This window comes from Coturnix japonica, chromosome 4 (genome assembly GCF_054131305.1).
Source record: "Coturnix japonica strain WE chromosome 4, WE-NBRP24, whole genome shotgun sequence".
NCBI classification, from domain to species: Eukaryota; Metazoa; Chordata; class Aves; order Galliformes; family Phasianidae; genus Coturnix; species Coturnix japonica.
In genome coordinates, this window is record NC_140666.1 from 77,666,862 (window position 1) to 77,690,033 (window position 23,172).

Sequence of the window (23,172 nt, forward strand, 5' to 3'; positions counted from 1 at the left end):
GAACTCCTGCTCCACAGCACGCTCCTCAGGCCAACAGCAGCGGAGCCGCCAGCTCAGTTCCCTCAGACAAACACCTTTATTTGCACATTGCAATAGCTACAAAGCCACCGTAAGCCCGACAGCCCCGCAGAATGCAGGAAGGCTCCGCGATCACAGAATCACAGAATGACCTGGGTTGGAAGGGACCTCAAGGATCATGTAGTTCCAACCCCCCTGCCTGGCAGGGCCACCAAACATACACCTTTACTAGATCAGGTTGCCCAGGGCCCCGTCCAACCTGGTCTTGAACACCTCCAACGACGGGGCATCCACAACCTCCCTGGGCAGCCTGTTCCAGGGCCTAACCACTCTCCTAGTAAAGAACTTCCCCCTAACATCCAACCTAAATCTTCCCTCTTTTAACTTAAAACCATTTCCCCTAGTCCTGCTATTGTCAGCCCTTTCGAAGAGTTTACTCCCCTCCTGGGTGTAGGTTCCCTTCAGGTATTGAAAGGCTGCAATGAGGTCACCCCGCAACCTTCTCTTCTCCAGGCTGAACAAACCCAACTCCCTCAGCCTGTCCTCATAGGGGAGGTGCTCCAGCCCCCTGATCATCTTCATGTCCCTCCTCTGAACCCTTTCCAAAATCTCCATGTCATTTTTGTACTGAGGGCTCCACACCTGGACACAGTACAACAGATGGAGCCTCACAAGAGCGGAGTAGAGAGGTACAATCACCTCCCTATCCCTGCTGATGCCGCAAGCCGAGCGGCTGGCGGCCGGCACACAAGCTGTTAACGCCGCTCAAAATGGCGCCGCTCCGGCCCCGCCCCGCGCTCAGTGCAGGAGCGCTGGCCGTGCCGAGCGGCGCTGCTGTCGCGCGGTGATGAGTCACAGTCAGGGGCGCGGCGCGGCGCGCGGCTCGGGGGCGGCGGGCGCCGAGCGGAACGCGAACATGGCCGGCGTTAGCGACGCCGCCGCGCCGGGCAGTGTCGGGGAAGGGCGGCGCTGCGGCGGCGGCAGCCCGGAGCAGCTGCAGCAGGACGGCTGCCGCGGGGAGCCGAAAACTCTGTGGGGGAGCAGCGAGCTGCGGCCGCCTCCCGCCGTCCCGGGGCAGCCGTCGCCGCAGCAGCGAACGGAGACGCTGGGATTCTACGAGAGCGACCGGGGCAGGAAGAAGAAGCGGGGCCTCTCGGGTGAGGAGCGCGGCGGGGCGGGTGGAGGAACCCCGGGCTGGGCCGACCCATAGCGGGTGTCGGGCCGGGCCGTGCCTGCGGATGTGAGCGGAGCGGCCTGGGCTGATGGGTCGAGGAGGAGACTGAGGAACTTGGACGAGAGGGAGACTTCAGAAAGTGCGCGGAGGGCTCCGCTCCCGGCCCCGTGCACGGAGAGAACCGCGCTCGGCCGGCCGAGCATCCGCTGTTGGTGCGTTGGGAAGCGGGCAGAGAGCGCTGAAGTCTGACGCAGGTCGGTCGCTGACAGCTTTGGGGCTGTTTGTGAACGATGAGGCTGTCTGCCGGGGTGTTGCGCTCTGAGGTTAAAAGTCAGGCGGTTAAAGCTGCAGGCTGCTAAAGGAGCGTTGCAGGAGGTTGGTGTTTGCACCTGTGTTCTGAGCTGCGCCGGGTGCTGTAACTTTCTGCCTCCCATACAAGAGTGTTGCTTATTGAAGTTGCTTAACTGTGAGTGTAACACTTCTTGCCTTCAATGCTGAATAGAGCGGTGCTGTCAAAGCCATGAAATGGTGTGTAGAGAACTCACTAAGTGTAGTTTCCCAGCTAAGGACTTTATAAGTAAGACTAACAAAAGTAAGTGTGGTGGGCTTTGCTATCATCTGTAGCTTTGTTGAAGTTGACAGTACTGTGTTTCAGGAGTCCACTGAGTCAGCTTGGAAATCCAGCCCACAGACATTAAAAACTGCCTCATAACGTGGTGTGATTAATTTAGTCTTGGCAAGTTGATCGAGAACTTTATTAGCGCCATAGCTTCAGTTGTGCTTTGCTGAAAAATGTGAAAGGTGCTCAAATTTTCAGGCTGGCTGCCGCAGTGTTGGCTTGAATGTGATGCTATGGGTTGTACCAGTCAGAAAAGGGAGACAACAGTTAAAACATTTATTTACTAACAGCTGAACACTTTCCCTCTAAGCTTGACTGGTGTTATGTCATTTGTCTTTGCTGGTAGCAATGTGTCTTATAGTAGAAGTAGGATGGTGAAACAGGACAAGTGCTGTACAGATAACTTGTCTGGAGTAGAAGGAAATAATTTAACTCTATATCACAGTGCTTTAATTTAGAGTGGTTTGCATGTTTATGGAAGAATTGTGTGCTTCAGAGTGAAGTGCGTACCTGAAACAGTTATGCTCGGGATGACTGTTGTGATTGTTATTCAACAGGAAGTTTTTGAGCTGCAGAGCATTTTGCATCTGCACAAGTTTTCCCGTCAGTTTCTGGTTAATGGTTATCCTTTGTGTTGCTGCGCATTGAAGTCTAACCTGGGTAAATCATTATCTTCGCACCTTGAGGAAGTAACTCTGGGCTTTGTTGTTTTGAAGATCCTTGTGCTTTCTGTCCTGAGCTGGGGTGGTGAATGAGAATACTTTGAGACTGCTCTATCTGTTAAACTTAAGCTATGATCTGTAACTTTTCTTCGTTAACAGAGAGAAACATTAAGGAACTTGAAGGAGGAGTTGGAAGGTCTCCTTCATTTTAAAATAAACGGTGCTTTGGTAGCAGAATTAAGCCGTTTTTTCAGGTGCTTAATTGCTCTGGGCTGCTTTGATGTCTCATCCTGTTCACTTGCTGTTTGTTTCCTACAGGGTCAGCTGCTGATCTATTTCACTGCTGTGTTGGCACAGAAGCAGGGCTGGAGCTGGGTGCTCAGGAAGGAGGTTGCTGTAACTGCATAGTTCAGTGTGCCCCACCATTGGAAGGGCTGTTTGGCCGGCATAGTCTGGAGCTCGTATATTGATAACTGCAGGCACGAGGAGTTCCTGGGGTGTGGCCAGGTGGAGGAAGGCTAAAATCATTTGGATTTCAACAATAGGGCCATGAATCAGTTCATGTGTGGTGATGGGAAGTGGGAGCAAACAGCTCCAGAGCTACTCCATGATGGGCTGCCTGTATGCAAATACTTTGTGGGATGCTTCAGTTGTTTGAGATGCGTTATCTTTAAGTTACAGAAGGTTGGTTACCTGTAGTGTGAGAAAATGTACTTTGGCACTTACCAGAGCAGTTAAGCTTGGGTAAGGATATACAAACAATATTTTGTGAATGTTTTGGGTTTGTTTCCCAATTCTTCTTTAGAAGTTTCAAATGGTAATGTTACAGAAAAGAGCTCAAGGGAACAAGTTTGCAAGAGACCTGAACCTTCATTAAGTGGTTTGAACTTCTGCCGTTATTTTTACTGGAATGAACTTTGGTTGAGACTTTAAATGTCAATATTAGTTTTCACTACTCATTAAACTACACGGTGTTTAGTAATTTTAAAACAAACACCTGGAGGGTTACAGTAGCTGTAGTCTACTAGAAGTGGACCAGTTGTATACAAATTGTCAAAACCACTATCTAAACAGATCCATACGGGGTGAAACGGTTAGGTTCACGTAGTTGAAAACAAAAGTATATTGTTAAGAGATCGTTTCAATCATGACTTATGTTAAAATACCACTGCAAACTTCAAAATGTTTGTAATCCTCAGTGGTTTTAATTCCATGCAGATATGTGCTCTCACTACCCAAGGCAGCATAGGACACAAGCCAACCTGCCTTTACAGCTGCTCTTATTCCTCTCAGCCTCAAAACTCTTTGTAATTTTTTGGCTAGTGTTTCATGCAGCTGATGGCTGTCGTATTCAGTGAGATCCATTTTGGGAAGCCACTGTCTGACAGTTTGGAGTAGACTGTTCACATGCACTATCTCTACTTGTATTCCTACCTCAACAACTGTTATTATCAAGGCTGTCTTACGAAGAACCGTCCTCTCCACAAGTGTGGGGCACTGCACCATGCAAGACCTCCCCAGCTGTTACTGAAACTCACTGAAATCTCGATCGTCTACTAGGTTTTCCCATGCACTGTAGCTTCTCGCCTGTCTGTCTAGATAGGTGATTTGTATCTTGGGCATGTTGTGTTGTTGCTGGGAGCATCTATTTTTAAGTGCCAGTAGTAACCAGACATACTGAACCGTACTGAGTGTGCTGTCGCTTCTGAAGTGTTTCAGAGGGGATGTGGTGATCACAGACCTTGTTGATGAGCATGGAATCATAAGCTCAACTTCCTTGTGCTCATAGCTTCTATTCTCATGTTTATGCTGTATATTTCCTTTGAAAAACTATTCTGCACAAAAGCTCTTCTAAGGCCACATGGCTTGAGTGTAGAAGGTCTGTATGTCATAGAATTACAGCGTAGCTTGGGCTGGAAGAGATCTTAAAGTCCATCCTGTTCCACACCCCTGCCATGGGCAGGGTTGTCACCCACCAGCTCAGGCTGCCTGGGCCCCTTCCAACCAGGGCTTGAACATCGGCAGGAATGGGGCACTCACAGCTTCTCTGGGCATCCTGCTTCAGTGCCTCACTACCCTCTAAGAAAGGAATTTTTTCCTTACATCTGACCTTGAATTTCCCTTGTTTTAGTTTTAAACTTTTCTGTCTATCTGCTATATATATATTTAATGCATATATAGAATGTATTTTAATATTATGTATATCTCTATATTTTCTATATTTCGCTATCTGCCTGTGTAAAAAGTTTGCCTCTCTCCTGTTTATAAGCTGCCTTCAAGTACTGGAAGGCTGCAGTGAGGTATCTCCCATTTTGGAGCCTTTTCTCCGGGCTAAGCAACCTCAACTTCCTTAGCCTTTCTTCATATGAGAGGTGCTCAGCCTTCTGATCATCTTTGTGGCCTCCTCCAGCAGCTCTGCATCTTTCTTGTGCTGGGGGCCCCAGGCCTGGATGCAGTACTCCAGCTGGGGCCTCACAAGGGCAATGTAGAGAGAGAGTAAATAAATCTAGGAGGACTCAGTATGGTAAGGATTAGATCCATTAGCATTCAGCATGACTTTTTTTAGTAATCTTTGGGGAAGCAGGATGTCTGATGAAAACGATTGGTTGGGAAAAGTAGCTTATTTTTCTTGCTGGGAAGTTATGGGAATGGGAAAGAGGACTCAAATCTTACATAGCTCCTTCCTTACAAAGTTATTTGACCTTCTGGTTGCTACTAGCAGAAAAGTACTGTGTTAGATGTGATGGAACTGAAACACATAGCAAGTAACAAAAGCATAGCAGTTTTATCACTCAGTCAGTACCTGAAGTGTTTTCTGCTTGTCTATGTCCTTGAATGTAGATCTTTCATTGCTGAGATTCATCAGTGCTGAGCTAACAAGAGGTTACTTCCTTGAACACAATGAAGCAAAGTACACAGAGCGGAGAGAGAGAGTATACACATGCATGCGGATACCAAAAGAACTGGAAAAGGTGAAGTACTTTAAAATATTTCTTTAAAGATTAAATCTTCTGCATAAAGTTATTTAAAGGAACATTTATTTTTGAATATTTTTCACTCAAAAAAGTAAGGTAAAAATCTGCAGTGATTAACTTTCTGTGTTTTCAATTCAGAGCAACTCAGTGTTGTCACTCTACCTCACCTTCCTTTCCTTTCCCTGCTATCCAAGTGCTGTGGTCATTCCCATAGGTGCCTTCCTGCCACGTCCTTTATGTACACCTAAATATAATTCTCACCCTGCAGTAGGCCAGTTTCAGTGCTCTGATATAGAAGAGTTTTGTTCTCACCTGTTTTGAAACCTCTCTAGGAGAGGATGTCAGATATGAGAGACAGCCGGAATATGCTCAGGGGATGAGGCATAAAGCAACGTGGTTAATAAAGTCATTATAACTGTATTGTACTGCATTATTAACTGTGTTACTCAAGAGTAATGCTGTTAAATTTCTCAAAACCTCTAGATACAAAGTTGTATGGTAAACCTGATCTGATTAACAGTAAGCTACGTTGAAGTAGGAGTGTGGCTCCATGACTCTTCCTACCTCTCTCCCTTGTTTTACATACACAGTTTATTTTTCATGGACTTTGGTGGTTATTGAACCATTTTGAGATTTAAATTCGCTCATAATTTGGCAGCGAATGCTTCATGTTTCATGCTAAGATAGCATTTGGTGAACTGCTTAGCCTATGTTCTCACTAATTCAGAACCCACATGAGGAATGGAGGGTAGCTGAGTAGCTTGAAGTAGTAGTAGAAAGTTCTCAGAGCAGTGAAGGAAGAGTCTGGCTTCTGTTGTCTGTGCCTTGCACAGCCCTTGAGTATCATTAAATTTATCCTTGGTCCATGATGAGACCTGGTTTAACAGAATTAGATCCATCTCCATTGTAATTGTGGAGGCTATTATGTGCAGTCTCCAAGCCACAGAAATTATGCTGAAGGATCATCACCATATGTTTCCAATAAAAAAAATTAACATGTAAGAACGAGCAAGGGCCAACAGTCTTGTATAAATAAGGTTGATGTTCTAAGTAGTGAAATTAATGAGTTTTTTGCACAGTAAATTAGGCTTTATTGTCTATTTTGATTGTCAGTGGAAGAATATGAAACTGAGCAATAAGCATGTAGATTTAAAGAGTGATGGATGTCTTTTAACAGTGAGAGATTATGAAGTAAACTTGTTTTTTGCTTGGGTTTAGTCCAAGGTAGCTCACATTGTAGCTAGAACAAATTGAATAATACTGAAAAAAATGAAAAAGTCTGCTGGCAAGCACCTGGAAAGCAAACTGAATGGTGTGCAGACCAGCTATTGGAGCAGTCACTCGACTGATTTAAAAGCCTGCTTAATTCAAGGGAAGCATGTGGGACAGTAGGAAAGGAAGACTTAATGACTTGTATTGTTTACTACCTGACAATGTAATTGTGGAGTAGGAATGTAAATCATAGTCAGAGTGAGAATAAACTAGAATAAAATTTATCCTCCGATATTAGGTTAATACTTGATATTCTTTAAGGCACTTTTATTAGATTTTTTTTTTTTTTTTTTTTTTTTTAACATATAGTAATAATGCCAACACAGTAGGGCTTAATATTTAGATAGAATTAAGGAAAATAAGGGGTGCTCAGAGTCCCATTTAGAACAAACTTAGAATCACAAAGTGGGGAGAAAAAAACAAAAAGAGGAAGGAATATCTAGGGAGAATTGGGTATATAACAGCTTTTTAACTACAGAATTTAGGTCTAGTTTAGTTATCAGAGAGTAGGTTGGCCTGTGCCCATAATTAAATGGCTTTAACTGCTTTTATGAATTGAGGAAGTATTTTAGCTGAGTGCAAGTATGTAAATTTACCTCTTCATATGAAAGAAGGATGCATAGTGCCTATCCCTACAGCTGTAATTAGGCGTATGATAGAGGACTGACCAGGTAAAATTTGTTTTTTTAGTGGGGAGGAAATGACATATTAAAAGACACGTATATGGCAAATGGTTTTACACATGTATACAGCTCTAGAGGTTTGTCGAGGATTTTTTTGTCCCGAGGTTAAAACATTAACTTGTATAAACTTCAAAGAAAGTCACTATTGGAAAATGAGCTGCAGCAACATCTAAATGTGATTAGTGGACTCTGGTTATCTGTATAGGTTTTTGTTTTGGCCTCATGGAGCAGAATTTTTGATGAAAGTCTATTGAGCGTGTATAGTGTTGTGCTTGCTTGGTTAATTGAAGTAGTGCTTAAGTGCATTCTTCATACACAGTGTAATTCTGTATAAATTTTTTTGTAACTCAGTATAAACTACTAACATCTGTTTTGTTTTTATAATTTAGTTGATGTTTTTTGGAATCTTTTTGTGCCTGGATGCTTTTCTGTATATATTCACCCTGCTTCCTTTGAGAGTTTTTCTGGCAATGTTCCGGTTCATCACTTTGCCTTGCTATGGATTACGGTAAGTTGTTTCAAGAGAAAGATGTTGATACACATAAATAATGTTTCTGTTTATTTGAGTGGTTAATTCCATGGCCTTCCAGTGCTGTTTAAACTACTAATGATTCCACTATGAAGTAGTTCTGCTCTAACCCAGCTAAATTAACAGTGCCCTTGAGGTACTCCTAAGCTTTGCCAACAGTCACCAGTTCTCATTGTTTCCTTCAGATAGTTTGATAACAATGCCTCCTAAGCAAGTTCGGGTTAGTAAAGAACCTTAAAAGGGTACCTCTGTAGTTTTGTTCTTCTAGTATCTGTTTGAACAGTTCTTTAGCATCTGTTTGGCTTTGAGTTAGTGACTTGACCCTTGTGTTTGATGGACTTTGATATTGAAACAAGTTTTGATTTTTACAAGAGTTTTCCTTCTTTCCACAGTAACCTTTTCCCAGGGGATCCATGTATAAAATGGCTTTCTTTTATTCCTTAAGAATCTTGGAGAGAAAGTGGGATGGGACGAGCATTTAGAATATGTTAAACTTTAGGAATTTGGGGTGGTTTTTTTTTGTTTTGTTTTGTTTTTTTGCTTAGATCAGTGCTAAGAAGGTTGTTAATTTGTGGAATTTGTGTTTTACCTTCTTGGAACAGGAATTTAAAAAATAATGGAACAGAATGAATTTACATGATAAAAGTTAGTACTTAAGGTAGACTTTATGACAAAAGTTTTACAAGTGTAACCTAAAAGTCTTTATATTGGTGTTATAATTTTTCCTTGAATAAATCAGGGCTTTATAGTTGACATTGTGGATTTCCCTGTGCTATAAGTTGATTTATGGCTGCTGATTCTTTATTTTGATCAAATCGATTGCATTTCCATTATTGATAATCTTTCAGCTGTGAAGTGATTTTTAGATGCATAGTTTAGAATGTGTCTTCTGATTAGAAAGAAATCACATCTTACTGCATTAAAAACTATTTTGAGTTGAAATGTTTGTTCTTGGGTACTGCTTAAAACAGACACTAGGTGGCAGTCTCTAATATTGCGTTCTGCTGTTAATTTTGTGCTGAATCTCATACTAAAATTGTCAAGATTTTCCTAGCAATGTAAAGAACAGTATGGCTGTTGTCCAGTTTCAAATCAAATAATGTGCCTATTTGTGTATTACCATACAAATGCTACTGCCAAAATACTAAGATTCTGGTATAATGGATTTTAACATACTATTTGCTTTTTTTTTCTGACTACTGTTTTTAAACTTAATAGTTATTATTTATAAATTTAGTCTTGCTTTTGACAAATGAATTTCCTGCTCTTCTGAAATTGTAATAAAAAAATTTAAAGACCAGTTGCTGGCTTGGACTGTAAGTCAGTGACCTGACAAAGCAACAATCAGAAGACCACATACACCTGCAGTGTTAAAATTGAGTCTTCTTGCCTAACTACATTCTTAGTGCAAAAGGCAGGGTAGGATACAGTCTGATCAATTCAACTTGAATGTGTTAACTTTAAAACGGTGTCAGGTAAGATTCAGTGAGACTGAGACGTTCCTGAATGAAGAAGGTTTGATTATGGTAGGAATTCCTGAAACATTTTCTTTTGTGTCAGTTTCTTCAAATGTTTGTGGAATTTCTTTCTTCTGAATCTCTTTTCTTACTGAGGTTTTGTCGAAGTCAATATATTAAATATGTTCTTTTATTGAATAGTTCACACTTGATTTATAGTATGTAATGCAACCTTCAGATAGTGGAATGATCCATTTCCAAATACTCAGAGTATGCACTTTGTTTTTTGTTTGTTTTTCTTTCTTTCTAGTCGTTCTGATTTGATTTTGTTGATATTAAAACTGAGATTATTTCTTTTGCTTTTCTAGCTCAGGAATTTTTTTGTGTGTGTAAATTGAATTCAGTAGGTAAAATGCACCTATAATTACAACAGGTACTTGAAGCAGGTGGCTGGTTGTCTTTTAGCATATTTATCCTCACAAATGTGTGTGATTAGTTGTTTTTGAACCTGCCACACCATATTCCATTCTGTGTAGTAAATAAAAGTGCTCCTCCCTTCATCTTGACTATTTTCTCAACCTCTTAGTGAAGTGACTGGCCAAAGAGTGTTCTGTCAGCCTTCCTCTTTACTCTTCAACTTTTCTGTTTCCTTGTAACAGTGTAGATAAAGATTATATTACCCTTTCACTTCTTCAAAACAATGAAAATATGTTCTAATTAAGATGTGTTAATTCCTCTCTATAGGGTATGTACAGGACTTAGATGTAGGGGGCACACTCTGTAGCTTCCTATGCATTTTAATCTTTCATCTGAGAAAGCTAAGAGAACAGAGTAAATTAATCTTGAAGATGTTTCTCCTTTATCTGCTTAGACCCTACAAGTCCATCTGACTCCTTGGCCTTTTGAGTAGATTTAGTTTTGTGTATTTTCAGAGCTATACTGGTGCTAGTACAGCTATTTTAAAGACAAAAAATCTGAAAACTTCAATGAGGAGAATCCAAGATTCTGTCATTAAATTAACTATAAGCTGCTGGTTAAATCGTTGTGGTCCAGCTGGCAGTGGCTGAATCATCAGATTGTGGTGGTTTTGGCAGGTGAGACTTCATTACTCCCGAGCTCCTTAAATGAGGGAGTGCTCTTTAAAAAATTACAGAGTCACAGAATTATCAAGGTTGGAAAAGACCTAGAAGATCATCTAGTCCAACCATTACCAATACTTCCCAGCTAAATCATATTCCTTGACACAACATCCAAACATTTCTTGAACACTCCCATGGTTGTTGACTCCACCACCTCCCTGGGCAGTGCATTCCAATGCCTGACTACCCTTTCCGAGAAGTAATACTTCCTAATGTTATTAATACCTAACAAAAATAAACTGCAAGGGCAGCATTATTAAATTACTAAACAAAAGCTATTCAGTATTCTAAGTAGTTGGAAATTTCCCAAACTATGATTTTTGACTCTTAAAAAGCAAATTTCATTTGATTGAAAAACTTTCTGACAACTTTAAAGCATGTGCTTTGTTGGAGCAGTCAATCTAAGACAGAGTGAGAAGCAGACCTGGTGGTGTTCTTTTCAGATACAGTCCTCAGCAGGTTTCTAAAATAACTGTGCCTGTGGTTGAAAGCTGTGGTTTCTTTTTACAGTTCAGACTTCATTTTAATACCTCACACCCAGATGTTCTGGGCAGATTTGATATCTTTGCTCATTTTGAAACACCTCAATGGAGTTTTCTGTCGTTTTTTAAAATACATTGTATGTCAGAAAAGCCTTTTGTGGGAAGATGGAAACGCTCTTCTGTGTTATATGAAAAATACTCTGATAAGAAGGCCATGTTAAGTAAAACTCCTGATAATTTACACAAAGATGCTTTTTACATCTTACCCATCAAGTAAATAAGGACTTTTGCAAAGGAAGGTGAGATTTAGTGCAAGTGCTGTCTTTCTCAAGAAAATACAGAAGCTGCATATGATTCTTCTTACACGAAGAATGATTGGGAAGATCTTTACCTGTCTTTCGTATTGAAGTGGAGTTGTAGATCATAAATACGTGTCCTGTTTTCTTTTACTGTTCTCCCTTCTCTCAGAAAGAAATGAATTCAGCTTCAGTCAGCAGTCATGTCATTTGTTATACTACACATACCTCTTAATTTCCCACTGCCCTCCTGTGAAACCATAGATGTACACTTTTCAGTAGGAAATAAATGAAAGCAGCATTACTTCAAGAAAGAAACTGAAGGAAGAAAACATCTCAGGGACACAAAAACCACTCTGGCATTCTCATTATAGACGTAGTTCATTAAGAAGTGTAACCTGTGTTGCACAGTCCCAAGCCTGATGTTTTTTAAGGGCTGGTCTTAGCTGTTACGTACCTAAAATTCCTACTGTCTGCTTAAGCTCGTGGTGAAGTAACGCACCTCTCCAGCAATACCTGTGACGTTCTATCAACCAAAAAGGGCAGGTGCAGTCAGTATTTTCTGTAGTAATCTCTCAGATCAAATATTCCTTTCTCCTTCCCATAACAGTGCCTAGTGTAGCAACATTACAACCTTCTCTTTCTTTCTTTCTTGTAAATCAGACCGAAGGGAAGAGCACTTTCACTTCCTTTATAGGATGGAATGTGGTGTCACAGGGATTCTTCCTTGGTGAGTAAGTCCTGATTTTCTTTTTCCTTCTGTGCTGTCGGCCAAATTCACACATCGGCATGTAATCAGTAAAAATACTGGTTACAAATGAATAGGGTAGCTAAGTTAACTAACATACTTCAAAGGAGACACCAACAGTTATTCAGTAGTCAGTAAATGAAATTGATTTGGTGCTGTTTGTAGTATTTATATTTTTGTGTACAACTTCACTACCATGTGGAAATTGGCTTGTAATCTTAGTAGGTCTTATACTCTGTATTATACAGAGTACCTGTGTTCCATTTCAGCCCAATTTAAAATAAGCTGTTTTGGACAAAACATAGCCCCTGCTGTACTTCATTTGTAGTGCCTTAAGCTTCTTGTGTTTATTCTAAGTAACAGTTAAGTCATGCTTACAGCTATATTTTACGTTAATTTCATTCAGGTGGGTTGATTTAGGTTTTATTTTTTGGTTTTTTTGTGGCACTTCAGAAGTTTTGGAGAGTTTTCTGGAAGTTTCTTGCCAGCTACCTTATTAGTATTAGACTGCAAGTTAATTGCCTGTAGACCAAAAGTGCAGTGCTTTATTTTATGCTCATATACTGACTTCACTTACATTTTATTTCATTTTTAATAACAGAATCAAAGCTTAATGAAAGCTAATTTTAGTTGTCACTTATTTGAAACCTCTTTTTCTTTTTTTTCTTTTTTTCTTTTTTTTTTTTTTTCAAATTTGTTTTGAGGCAGCTCTCATCGTGGCCTAACAGAAAGGTTGGTTTTGTTTCATTCCTAGCATGGTTTTGTGCTGTGTTGTGTGCATGTAGAGGCTTTTTGTTGTTTGAGATATGAAATACCATTTAATCTTTGCCAACTCAGCTCTCTGTATACTCAAATCTTCAATTGGAACGTGTTTTTTTTTTGTCAGCCCTGAGTCTGTATATCTCAACTGTTTTATGACAGTGAAGTCCTGCATACTGTAAACTGCATCTTTAGTTTGAAGTTTGAAACTAAGTTTTAGAATTGATCTGCTTAGTTGTTGGGTTTTTTTTTTTCCTGAAGCCAAGCTTAATTCCAAGCTTAAGCACAGCTGTAGGAAAATATTTACAATATTTCACCATTTTGAGAAATGTCTGGGCTGTAGCTGTATATGTGCAGGTAAATCCTTAAGACAAACTTGCTTGGATTTTCTTTCCCCTGGCGTCTTCACTGCTTCGTGTCAGTCAGTTCAATTCTTGTTAATGTTCTGTAGAAAGTTAAAAACTTCTGTTATCACCATTCATGGTTAAACAATGCACTGAAGAACTAAGGCTTTGATGTCTAAATATATGTGTAAAACAAAATATTGCATTTTCATACAAATATCTGAGATGTAAAAAAAAAGGAGAAAAAAGATATGTAAACATAACTGCTTACTTAGATCACTGCTTTCATAACTGAATTATGTTATTAACTAATACAGACATCAGAGGTCATCTAAGTTTGAAAATTGATAAAGTTATCATTGAATAAAAGATAAAGTTAGAAAAGGTTTGCCCTAAGATACTCATTTAAGCTTCTAAGCTCGTTGCTGAAACAGTGTTAGTAAGAAAATAGTAAGAAAAACTTCCTGATTTTACTGGGATATACTTTGACGTTCTAGGTGGTTTAGCCACTTTAAATAGGGTCGGTACCAGTGCACTGAAAGCCTGGAGATAATTCACTTATTAAATAACCTGAAGGAAAAATACTGTGAAATCTGAAATACAGGTTGTGAACATCCCATCCCTGGAGATGGAGGCCAGGTTGGATGGGGCCCTGGGCTGCCTGGTCTAGTATTAGATAGGGAGGTTGGTAGCCCTTCGTGCAGCAGGGGGTTGGATCTTGATGATCCTTGACGTCTCTTCCAACCATTTCATGACGTCTCTCTAGCCATTTCATGATCAGTTGAAACAGGCACGGCCACTACATTGCCACTACATATAAGTAACTTGTCTCCATAGCATCAGAATGATTATTTGTTACAACTGAACCTAATTTTTTCCAACCAGTAGATGGAGACAACTAGTGTATAGTATCAGACAGGCAGACCTTAAAAAAGGCAGTCAGGTTTGCTAATTCTGTCATTTTCACTGGTCTAAGCAAATTGCTTATGTCAAAACAGATTTCCACACCACACTTTTCTTTACTGGGTCTTATGTATATCATGAAATAGCCTTGACCCTTACTTTGGATTTTCTAACAAGTGAAACAAATGTAAATTTCTGTTTCAAATCTGTACAGGGGGAAAAAAAAAATCTATGTAGCAACAAAATTTAGTTGTATTCTAATCTGGTTTTAGTTTTTCCTTATAGAATAACAAAGTAACCTGTCCTAAGTATTTGTAAGAGAAGCTGTTTGTTCAGATCATATCATTTTAAAAACAGAGCAATGATGTAGATTCACACATCTTAAGTATATTTTGACAAGAAGCTGCTTTAGCAGACTGGTTCTGAGCTCCTAGTTGTGGATGCCAACCACTGCACTGCATACAATTTATTGTGGTTTCACTTCTAATTGTCTCAGACACAGTGTGATCACTGGGCTGAAACGAAAGCCTGCTGTGGTGGAAGATAGAGGCGTAACAGGAATGCTTGCATGCTGCTTTCTTATATTAAAGTTAGTAACAGGAGTGTGTATCCTCAAAAGTGTGCAATTATATTATTTGGAGACCTAAGTGATGTTTCAGCTGAGATTTATTCATTTTTTTTATCATTTGTGGGGCACAATAGTAATAGCGGCTGATAGGCTGAGAATTTGAACATGCTGTTCAGTACTTGCTGTGGAATGATAAGCGCCTGCATGTGTCTTTCTGTGTAGCCTTAGTTTGTGGGAGAAAGTTTATCTGCAGGTTTCTTTGTGAAGGAATGCTTGGATTTTCAGCTGGAACTCATGCAGATTGAAGGATCACTTCATGTTCAAACAACTCCATATATTCAGTTTTGTTAGTAAAGCAATGTAAGAATTTATGTAACAGATAATGGAAAGAGTGGGAAACCTTTACGCTTTGCTATAAAGGGAATTTGATGTCTGAACATGTTTAAATTAAAAGCATGATGACTCCTCAGTCTGGTCTGTGCTGCTAAACAGGAAAAGTTGAGGTTTAGGTTAATGAAGCAGTAAAATTGTGAAAAGAGTATCTTGAAGAGCATAAGTTACAGCAAAAAATATTAGAAGTAGTTATGGATTAATAGTAGGAAATAGATGAGTGATAGGACAGAAATCCTCTATCTTATCAAGGCCCTTCTGAAGGGCAGTTCTAATGTGCTGAGTCTGTGTATTTACTGGCTTATAAGGTGTGAAATATTCACCTCTGTAATTAGCCAAATTGTAAAACAATTCTCACATGACATTGTTTCTGGAATCCAGTAAGAAGAGCTGCATCTTAGACAAACAGACTCTCGTGATATTACCTTTGAAGAGCTAAGTAAACTGAAGCGTGGATTGTGTTTATTTAATTCACTTCTGGGATACTGAATTCTTTAGAAAGATCCTGTTGTTTGCTGTTCAGTAACCAGAATGATTGAATATAAAATGGGATCATTGTCATGATCCTCTTTATTCAACTGTTCTCCTTTTCTCATTCATGAGAAGAAACACCCGTAACAAATTTCCATGTGAAATCTTTCCATCTGTATTGTGTCACCATCAGACACGACTGTAAAAATGCAAGTGCTCAAAATGGGTTAAGCAGCTAGGGCTGTTCAGTGTTCTCTAGAGCTATTCCTGCAGTGTTGCCCAGTACTTACCTATTTGTTATCTACTTAGACCTTAGAATTTGAGAGCATTAGAACTATGCTGTGTGTACCTTGTTCATTTTTGGACCTTTGTGACTTATAGTTTGTATTGTTTGGTGTTCAAGATGGCTCTAAAAGTATTTTCCAGTATCGGTATTGAGTGTGAACAGAGTTAATGAATTTCTGGAGGCACTAAGTAGAAACATATATTGAGAAAAAGAAATGCAGAAAGTGCTGTGTGTAAGACTTTTTATGATAGATGTAAAATCACATCAACCTATGTGTGTTTATGCATGTAAATGCATCTAATGCAAAGGATAGGAATGATTTGCAATGAGTACAGATAGAGCCAATCTGAACTTAATCATATACTAAAACTGCAAGGTTCATTTCTCACTGAATACCAACTACATCATTTCATAATTGCAGGCTTTGCATTATTTCTGTATATATGCCAGAAAGGTGTCAAATCTATTATACTTAATCCATTTACTTGATTGCCCTGTCTTTATAGGAAATAATTATTCCTATTCTATATTATGTTCAGAGCACACATGAAAATCCTTTTGAAAATGTCATTAGCCAGACCGGAAATTCTGCTGCTGTAGGAGTGCCTTTGTAGATTTGTACAATAGTCATGGTTAATCTCTCTCAATTAGAAACATGTTAGCTGTAGGCTCTAGGTTGCTTGCCCAGACAATATAAAGGGGTCTTTTCAGTGCATAATGAAAGAACGCTGGAACAGATTTTAAATGCTAGGACTTGCTTACACTATTCACTTTCTGGACAGTAGTTTTCTGTAGTCAGCCTGCGCAGTAGTCTCTTGTACTGACTGGGTTAGAAATGCTGTGAGGCTTTTCTGTCATCAGGCTGATTAAGTTGAAATTCTGCAGATATTTTTGTGTGTTTCTCTAAATATCTGCTTTGAAAAAGTTATCACAGCAATAGTGCTGGCTCTGCTTTTCCTGGGGGAGAAGTACAAGTTGTTACACAACTTTGAACAGAAGATGGAGTATGTTTTTAGTTAAAACTTCAGAATCATTGATGGAATGTTACAGGAATGGTTTTGGGGTACTTGCTTATTTACAGCAAGTGAAGCTATGTCTGTGTTACAGTGAAGTCTGAAAAGTAAGATTCTGTGACAGCATTATTTGGATGCACTCTGTTCTAGAAAAGCTTAATTCCTGCAAATCACAGCAGTCAAGCATAGTTCATTTGACCCTTTTGGGCAGCTTTTTTATAGAATAGTGGTGATTATCAATTCAAGTGTACCATACACAGCATATTTTCAAAATGCCTTCATCTTTAGAATTAACGTTGTGTGCAGTTTGGCTGCACTTTCATAAGGGATCATTGTCTTGATTTAATCTTCAGAGTGATATCATTTGCAGAAGTGCATTTGTACGCTTGATTACATTTGTAGTTTGTCTTCCCCATGCTGGTAGCTGTGTGTATTTGCATCAGTTTCTCATGAGATTGCTTTGATGTTTGGAAGTCGTACATAAGTACTGGGACCTTTTTTGAAAACAGCATAATATATATCAATGTATTCGTGATGATTCCTAATGTTTAGAAAAAATGTGATGGAGCATTATCTAATCTGTGATGAGCTGATGACTGAGCAACACAGAGAAGGAAAATTAATAGCTCAAGGCGATTGGTTTCAACTTCTACAAAATGTGAACTTCAGTGAGTTTGTATTTAAAAATATGTTCATTTAACAGGAATCAAATCTGTTTTGATACACGATTGTCAATCTTCTGACTTAATTTGAAGTTTTTTCTAAAATGCGTTACATCCCACCAGTTCTAAGCAAAGTAAGTAGACAAGTAAATACCACCATGCAGTTTCATTATGCAAATGGCAGGTATTGTGGCAGTTGAGATAGAAATCTGTTCTTACTGAAGTTCTGTCTTGCAGCATGAAATTGTGTAATGATTTGTTTAGGCTTCTGGGTTGCCTGTGGGACCATAGGTGGTAAACTTCTGAATTGGATAAGGATCAACCTCGAGCTATGATGGAAAATTGTTTGGAGTCTGCTGCAGTCCTTAAGGCTAAAAGAAGGAATGGACTTGTGGATAAAAACTGTTTCTCAGCATCTGTTTACTGTGCCAAAATTGAAGATAACTACTTGATTTATTTTCCTTTGGGTTACAGCAAATTCAGTTTCTGTAACAGAGGAAGTTAAAAATGATAAGTACCGTTGACTGGAAGCAGAGAAGTGAATTAAAGCCAAAGGTCATGCGTGCAGGAAGTTCTCAACAAGTGGGGTCCCTTGCCCAAGGGTGATGATATTCTGACTAAATGGATGTGACAGGTTAGATGGTCCTGTTCAGGAGTATGATGCAGAAGTCTTTATCCTGATGATGGTGTTCCATGCGTTGGGAGTGAAATAGACTACACTGAGATGCATCCTTGCTAAATAGCTTCTATAGATTCATACTGACCTGCTGTCATTTGCATGTTGTGGGTATATGACCCGTTGTGAAACTTCTTGCCCTTTGTATTTCAGCGACAGACGTTTGCTGCAACCTGCTCAGGTGTGCGACATTCTCAAAGGAGTGATATTGGTCATCTGCTACTTCATGATGCACTATGTTGACTACTCTATGATGTATCATCTTATAAGGGGGCAGTCAGTCATAAAGCTCTACATCATCTATAACATGCTTGAGGTAAGAATTTGAGCATCGGAATATCAAGCATGTTTTCTGAACTTCTGTGTTATGATATTTGTATGTAGAGTATGGCACATTTCATCCTCGCAAATGCACAAACACGTAAAACCTAAATGTAGTGAAACAGTAGTTTATGGCAAATGAATTTGCTAGGTGATGTTTCATGTTACCTAGATCATGGAGCTTATGGAGCTGTTTAATAAAATGAAAACTGAGAACTATGGCAGAAGGACAGATAGGCATAAAGCAGAATCAACAACTTTTAGAGCTTGTTGATAGAATTAAGGATTTGATTTGAATAAGTGATAAGATCACGAGAGAGAAGAGAGGTGCAGGAGAACAAGAAATCTGATTTTTATTTCGTGATTACAGATGTACAGCTTTCATTATATGCGGTAACACATGATGCTGCTTATCTTAGTCCTGACTGACAGACAAAAACCCAAGTGCATTTTAGTAAGTTGAGTGAATCTAGAGAAACAAAAACAAGACGCATAAAGAGGAACCCCGGAGGGGAGGGAATCTGTTCTGATACTATTGGAAAGCATGAGATTTTAATTGAACTATGGTGATCAGTGATTCACTAAGTAAATAGAGCCCTTATAGCTAAAATCTTATCTCTAGTCTGCAAATATAGGGCATGCTAGTGATACAACCTCTTAAAAGGATTGTGTGGCTTTGTACATGAGGTGCTTTACAAAGGTTCTGTGCTATCTCTGGATAGCATATGAATCTTTTTTTGAATACCTGTTGTACCTTGGCTTAAATGGGACAATGTGCAAAATCTGTACATTTTATCCAAAAACACTTGTTCTCATCTCATAAAAGATGGTAAATACTGCATAAAGAGCAAATTCCTAAGTCAACTAACAGTCATAGAAGCCACTTAAGGTGCTTATTCATTGGTTGGTTGTTTATTTTGAGCTTTAGATTTAATGACAATCATGTAAAAAACAGTAACTTGATGACAGTTTAGTGCCTGGATTTTAGTTTTGTTGGGAATATTCATCCATAAATAGTTCCCTAACCTGTGAGAGATTATCACTTAATAGTCTTTGAGAAGCCTTTGAGTCACTTTGCTTAATGCTGCGAAAGTTCAACACCAAGTGCTTACCAAGTAATCTGAACAGAGGCTGCAGTGTTTCCTGCGAGTTGGAAACTGTATTGTGCCCTTCGGAATTAAGAGCTGAGTTTCTTTGTTACATTTGTCTGAATCCAGAGTGAGCCTCAAGAAGTGTGGTGGTGCCTGAGTTTCCTTTTCCTGTGGTGGGGGCAGAAAGGAGGAAATGTTGCAGTACATAGTTACTATAATTATTAGAAAGCCTAAACCAGACTTTGAAGTTGGAAATGGTTTTTAACTTCCTTGATGTCTTGTGGTGCCTCCGTGTCAATACAGAGGGCATGTCTTTTGAGCAGCTTTTTTACAACAGTAAGTTGCAGCTATAAAATCAGCCAAAAAAAACCCACCAAAAACAAAACCAGAGTGAAATCCTACTGACAGGCTTTGTTGATTGTCAGCTTTCAACAGGTTGATAATTTATTTAGTCTACTTGAGTGAATTCCATTATGAATCTGTTATATGAGAAAGAAGCAGTTTTTAGGTGCTGTTAAATATGTGCCTAAAGTGAACTTTAAATAAAATGCACATATAAAAACTTTACATCTTCACAAACTTATAAAATTAGAATATATTTTTAATTCATTTAAATCACTGAACAGTGGAGATGTTTACAATGTCTTAATGTTTTCGGCTGTTAGCGTGTCCTGGGAATATCTTCCTGGACATGAGGAGTGCCACATCTTCAAAGTATGTGCTGAATGCTCCAGGTAACCAGCCTGAGGGGAGTGTTCAGCACAATTAAATGACACTTTTCTTTTTTAGATTCAGACCCACCGGCTCCTGCTCCTTGTGAAGCCCCAGTGTGCGTTATGCTGGTGACAGCGCTCACCATGGAATTCTGCTGGAGCCTGGAGCCGGCATGTAGGGTTTAGGTAAGTCTCATTTGGAAAAGCAGACAACAATATTGTGTGATGGGTTTTAATATTTTCAATCTATAAGATAAGGAACAAGAGTTCTGTAAGTAAAAAGAAAAGCAGAATCACCATTTTGTCTGTTAAAACCCTCACAATATTGTGGACAAAATCTTATGAAACTCTAAGCATTCTGTAGTAGATGTAGTTACTCAGTGGGTCATCACAATGAGCAGGAACCAAATAAGGCAGACCATCTAGACTTACAAATTTAAAAGCCGAAAACAGTGCCGCTGTAAATATCTCTCAAACTGATGTTTTTCTTTGAACTTCAGGTTTGTGATAATTCATCAGCTCAGGGTTCATTTTGTTTTTATACAATTAAAGAGTAGCAACCAATTTCATTAAAAGATGGGAGTTGAAAGTCCAGCACACTTGATACATATTGTAAATTGTTCTTATTGAGCCATCATATTTCAGGAAGTTTGAAGGAGCGTTGGCTTGAATGAGTTAAAGCGCATAACCTCTATTCCTTCAGTATATTTACTGTTAGAACCCTGTTACTGTCTGGAAATCATTTGACATCAGCATTGTACCTACAGTTAATTTTTTTAGTTAATAGGGTATGGTTCAGCATTTGCAGGTTCAGTTCTGTCTTACTGCTTGCTGTTTTAACGTGTCCAAAATGATATATTCTAGGAAGACAGTAAGAAATGGCAGTTTTGTTTATTAAGTAGAGGTCATTAGTTTTTCCTACCTTTTGCTTAAGTGCTAAAAGATAAGTTCTAATTTAGTCGTATATTTGACTTGTAATACCAATTTTAAAGCAATTTTTCTTTTTCCATGTGCGGCTTAATTTAAAAATGACCAAACTTCAGTGTATAGGCAGGAAAAAAAGCGTTTCCTTGTAATGATCATCGCTTCTTCATGCTTGCTAATCAGGAAGTGTTGAAAACTGGTAGGATTCCATGTGACCTTTTTTGCTGCGATACTGAATTACAAGCTCAGTTTGCTGCCCATGTTTTTCCTGTCTATTCTAATAATGCTGTATAGAGGGTTTTTGTAGGGCTTTTTTCTTTTTTTCTTTTTTTTTTTAACATATTCTTTGGATTAACCTTCAAATGTTTGTAGTTTTGGGGTTGTGAGAGATTTTGTTTCATTTGTTCTTTGTTTTTTCTTTTTGGCAGAATGCCTGGTCCCTCTTAATCTCTCGGTGTTATATGCTAATACCTTTTATTTCTGCTTTATGCAGAGATCTGTACTGAGTATGTACCTTATTCCAAGATGGAAGAAATTATGTAGCCAAACCTAGTTTAAATCCCATTTGTACTTGAGAGCTGATATTGATATATGAATTGACATTCACTTTTTTTTCCAGAGGGATAAGGAAAAAAATGGGATGGTTTTATACAACATGGATAGTTCTTTGTCAGAGTCCAAAGTCTGAACTGTACTTGGATGTCTTCCAAAGAAGCATCTAAGATAATACAACATGATTTCATATCATGAATACTGTTGGGAATGTACATTTGAGAGAGATAAGTTGCTGTATATACAAAAGGCCCCGTATAACTGCAAGATCAACTGGACTGATATGTAAAAGAGGTGAAAACTCGTAAATAAGTGAAAAGCTTTTTAGTTTGAGGTGTATTCACACTGGCATAACCACGTGTCCTAGAGAATATTATTGCGGTAAGGCAGTAAAAAGTTCTTCTTGTTTAGGTGGCTGATCGTTTGTTTTCTTCATTTGGACAAGATATTTTGGATGCTCTTTATTGGACTGCTACAGAACCTAAGGAAAGGAAAAGAGCCCATATAGGTGTGATTCCTCACTTCTTCATGGCAGTGCTGTATGTCTGTATCCTTTTTTCTTCAGTAAATTGCAGAGTTTTTAAATTAAATTTTGCAGGAACTACTTGGATTTATTTGTAGAATATATTTGAAAATTGAGTTGTGATCCTATAGGAGTATTTCTTTACTTTCGAAGAAAGATTGTAAGAACTGCATGTTTTAAAAATAAAGTGAAAAAGCTTCTAACTTAATCTTTAAAGAAAAAAACAACATTGTGATGATATTCTACCCTTTGTGATGATATTCCACCTGCAGTAGTGGACAGCTTTTTTATTACCTAAAGAGAAGTAAGATGACAAGCAGCATCTGTGTACTTCCTGGGAATGCTGATCTGTGTTTTGTGATTACTTTGGGTCACAGGGTCTTGAAGACCATGATTTTGTTGTTTAGTGAGAAGTTACAAATGTGCAGCTAGAAAACATTTCCTTAAAAAAAGAGAGAAATGCACACGTATATGAAGCAGTGCTAAACTACAGATGGTGATAAATTCTTTAATCCTCCCATTTCCTCTGGTATCTTTAGGCTAAGTTGCTATTTCTCCTGTCTGATTGAATTATTTTAGGGGGAAAAAAACCCACAAAATTACTGCATGCTGTAAAGCAGTGTGAATATATTATATAGATTTAAGATTCTGTCCTGCTGCAAAACAGCAGAGGTTGACAGAGATGGGAACTTTTTTTGTGTTTATCTTTGGAAGCAAAATAGGAAGACAAGTTTTGATACTGTTCAGTGCTGTTGTGCAGAAAAATTATTTCCAAATCTGCTTCCTTAACCCTGCTATCTACAGTCCTGCATGCTATTCTTATAATGGTTCAAGCAACAACCCTTAACGTGGCCTTCAACTCTCATAATAAATCACTGCTTACCATCATGATGTCCAATAATGTAAGTATATGGTGGTGTTG

The 23,172-nt window shown here is 38.9% G+C and overlaps 1 protein-coding gene across 13 annotated transcripts in view; it reads left to right on the forward strand.

Annotated features, from left to right (window-relative positions):
• The first annotated feature begins 848 nt into the window (after positions 1-848).
• TAPT1 (transmembrane anterior posterior transformation 1) overlaps positions 849-23,172 on the forward strand; it is a 35,172-nt gene continuing 12,848 nt past the window's right edge. The window contains exons 1-8 of one of the 13 annotated variants that reach the window (XM_085545708.1): positions 904-1,175; positions 5,315-5,445; positions 7,793-7,911; positions 11,970-12,040; positions 12,763-12,786; positions 18,280-18,442; positions 22,139-22,274; positions 23,055-23,152. In XM_085545708.1, the coding sequence (XP_085401834.1) occupies positions 5,415-5,445; positions 7,793-7,911; positions 11,970-12,040; positions 12,763-12,786; positions 18,280-18,442; positions 22,139-22,274; positions 23,055-23,152 (642 nt within the window). In that variant the 5' untranslated portion in view covers positions 904-1,175; positions 5,315-5,414. Of the gene's footprint in view, positions 1,447-1,551; positions 1,659-4,739; positions 4,998-5,314; positions 5,446-7,792; positions 7,912-11,969; positions 12,041-12,762; positions 12,787-18,279; positions 18,443-20,327; positions 20,438-22,138; positions 22,275-23,054; positions 23,153-23,172 lie in introns of those variants that run through there. The other 12 variants (XM_015862784.2, XM_085545709.1, XM_085545710.1 and 9 more) reach the window with 12 other exon arrangements.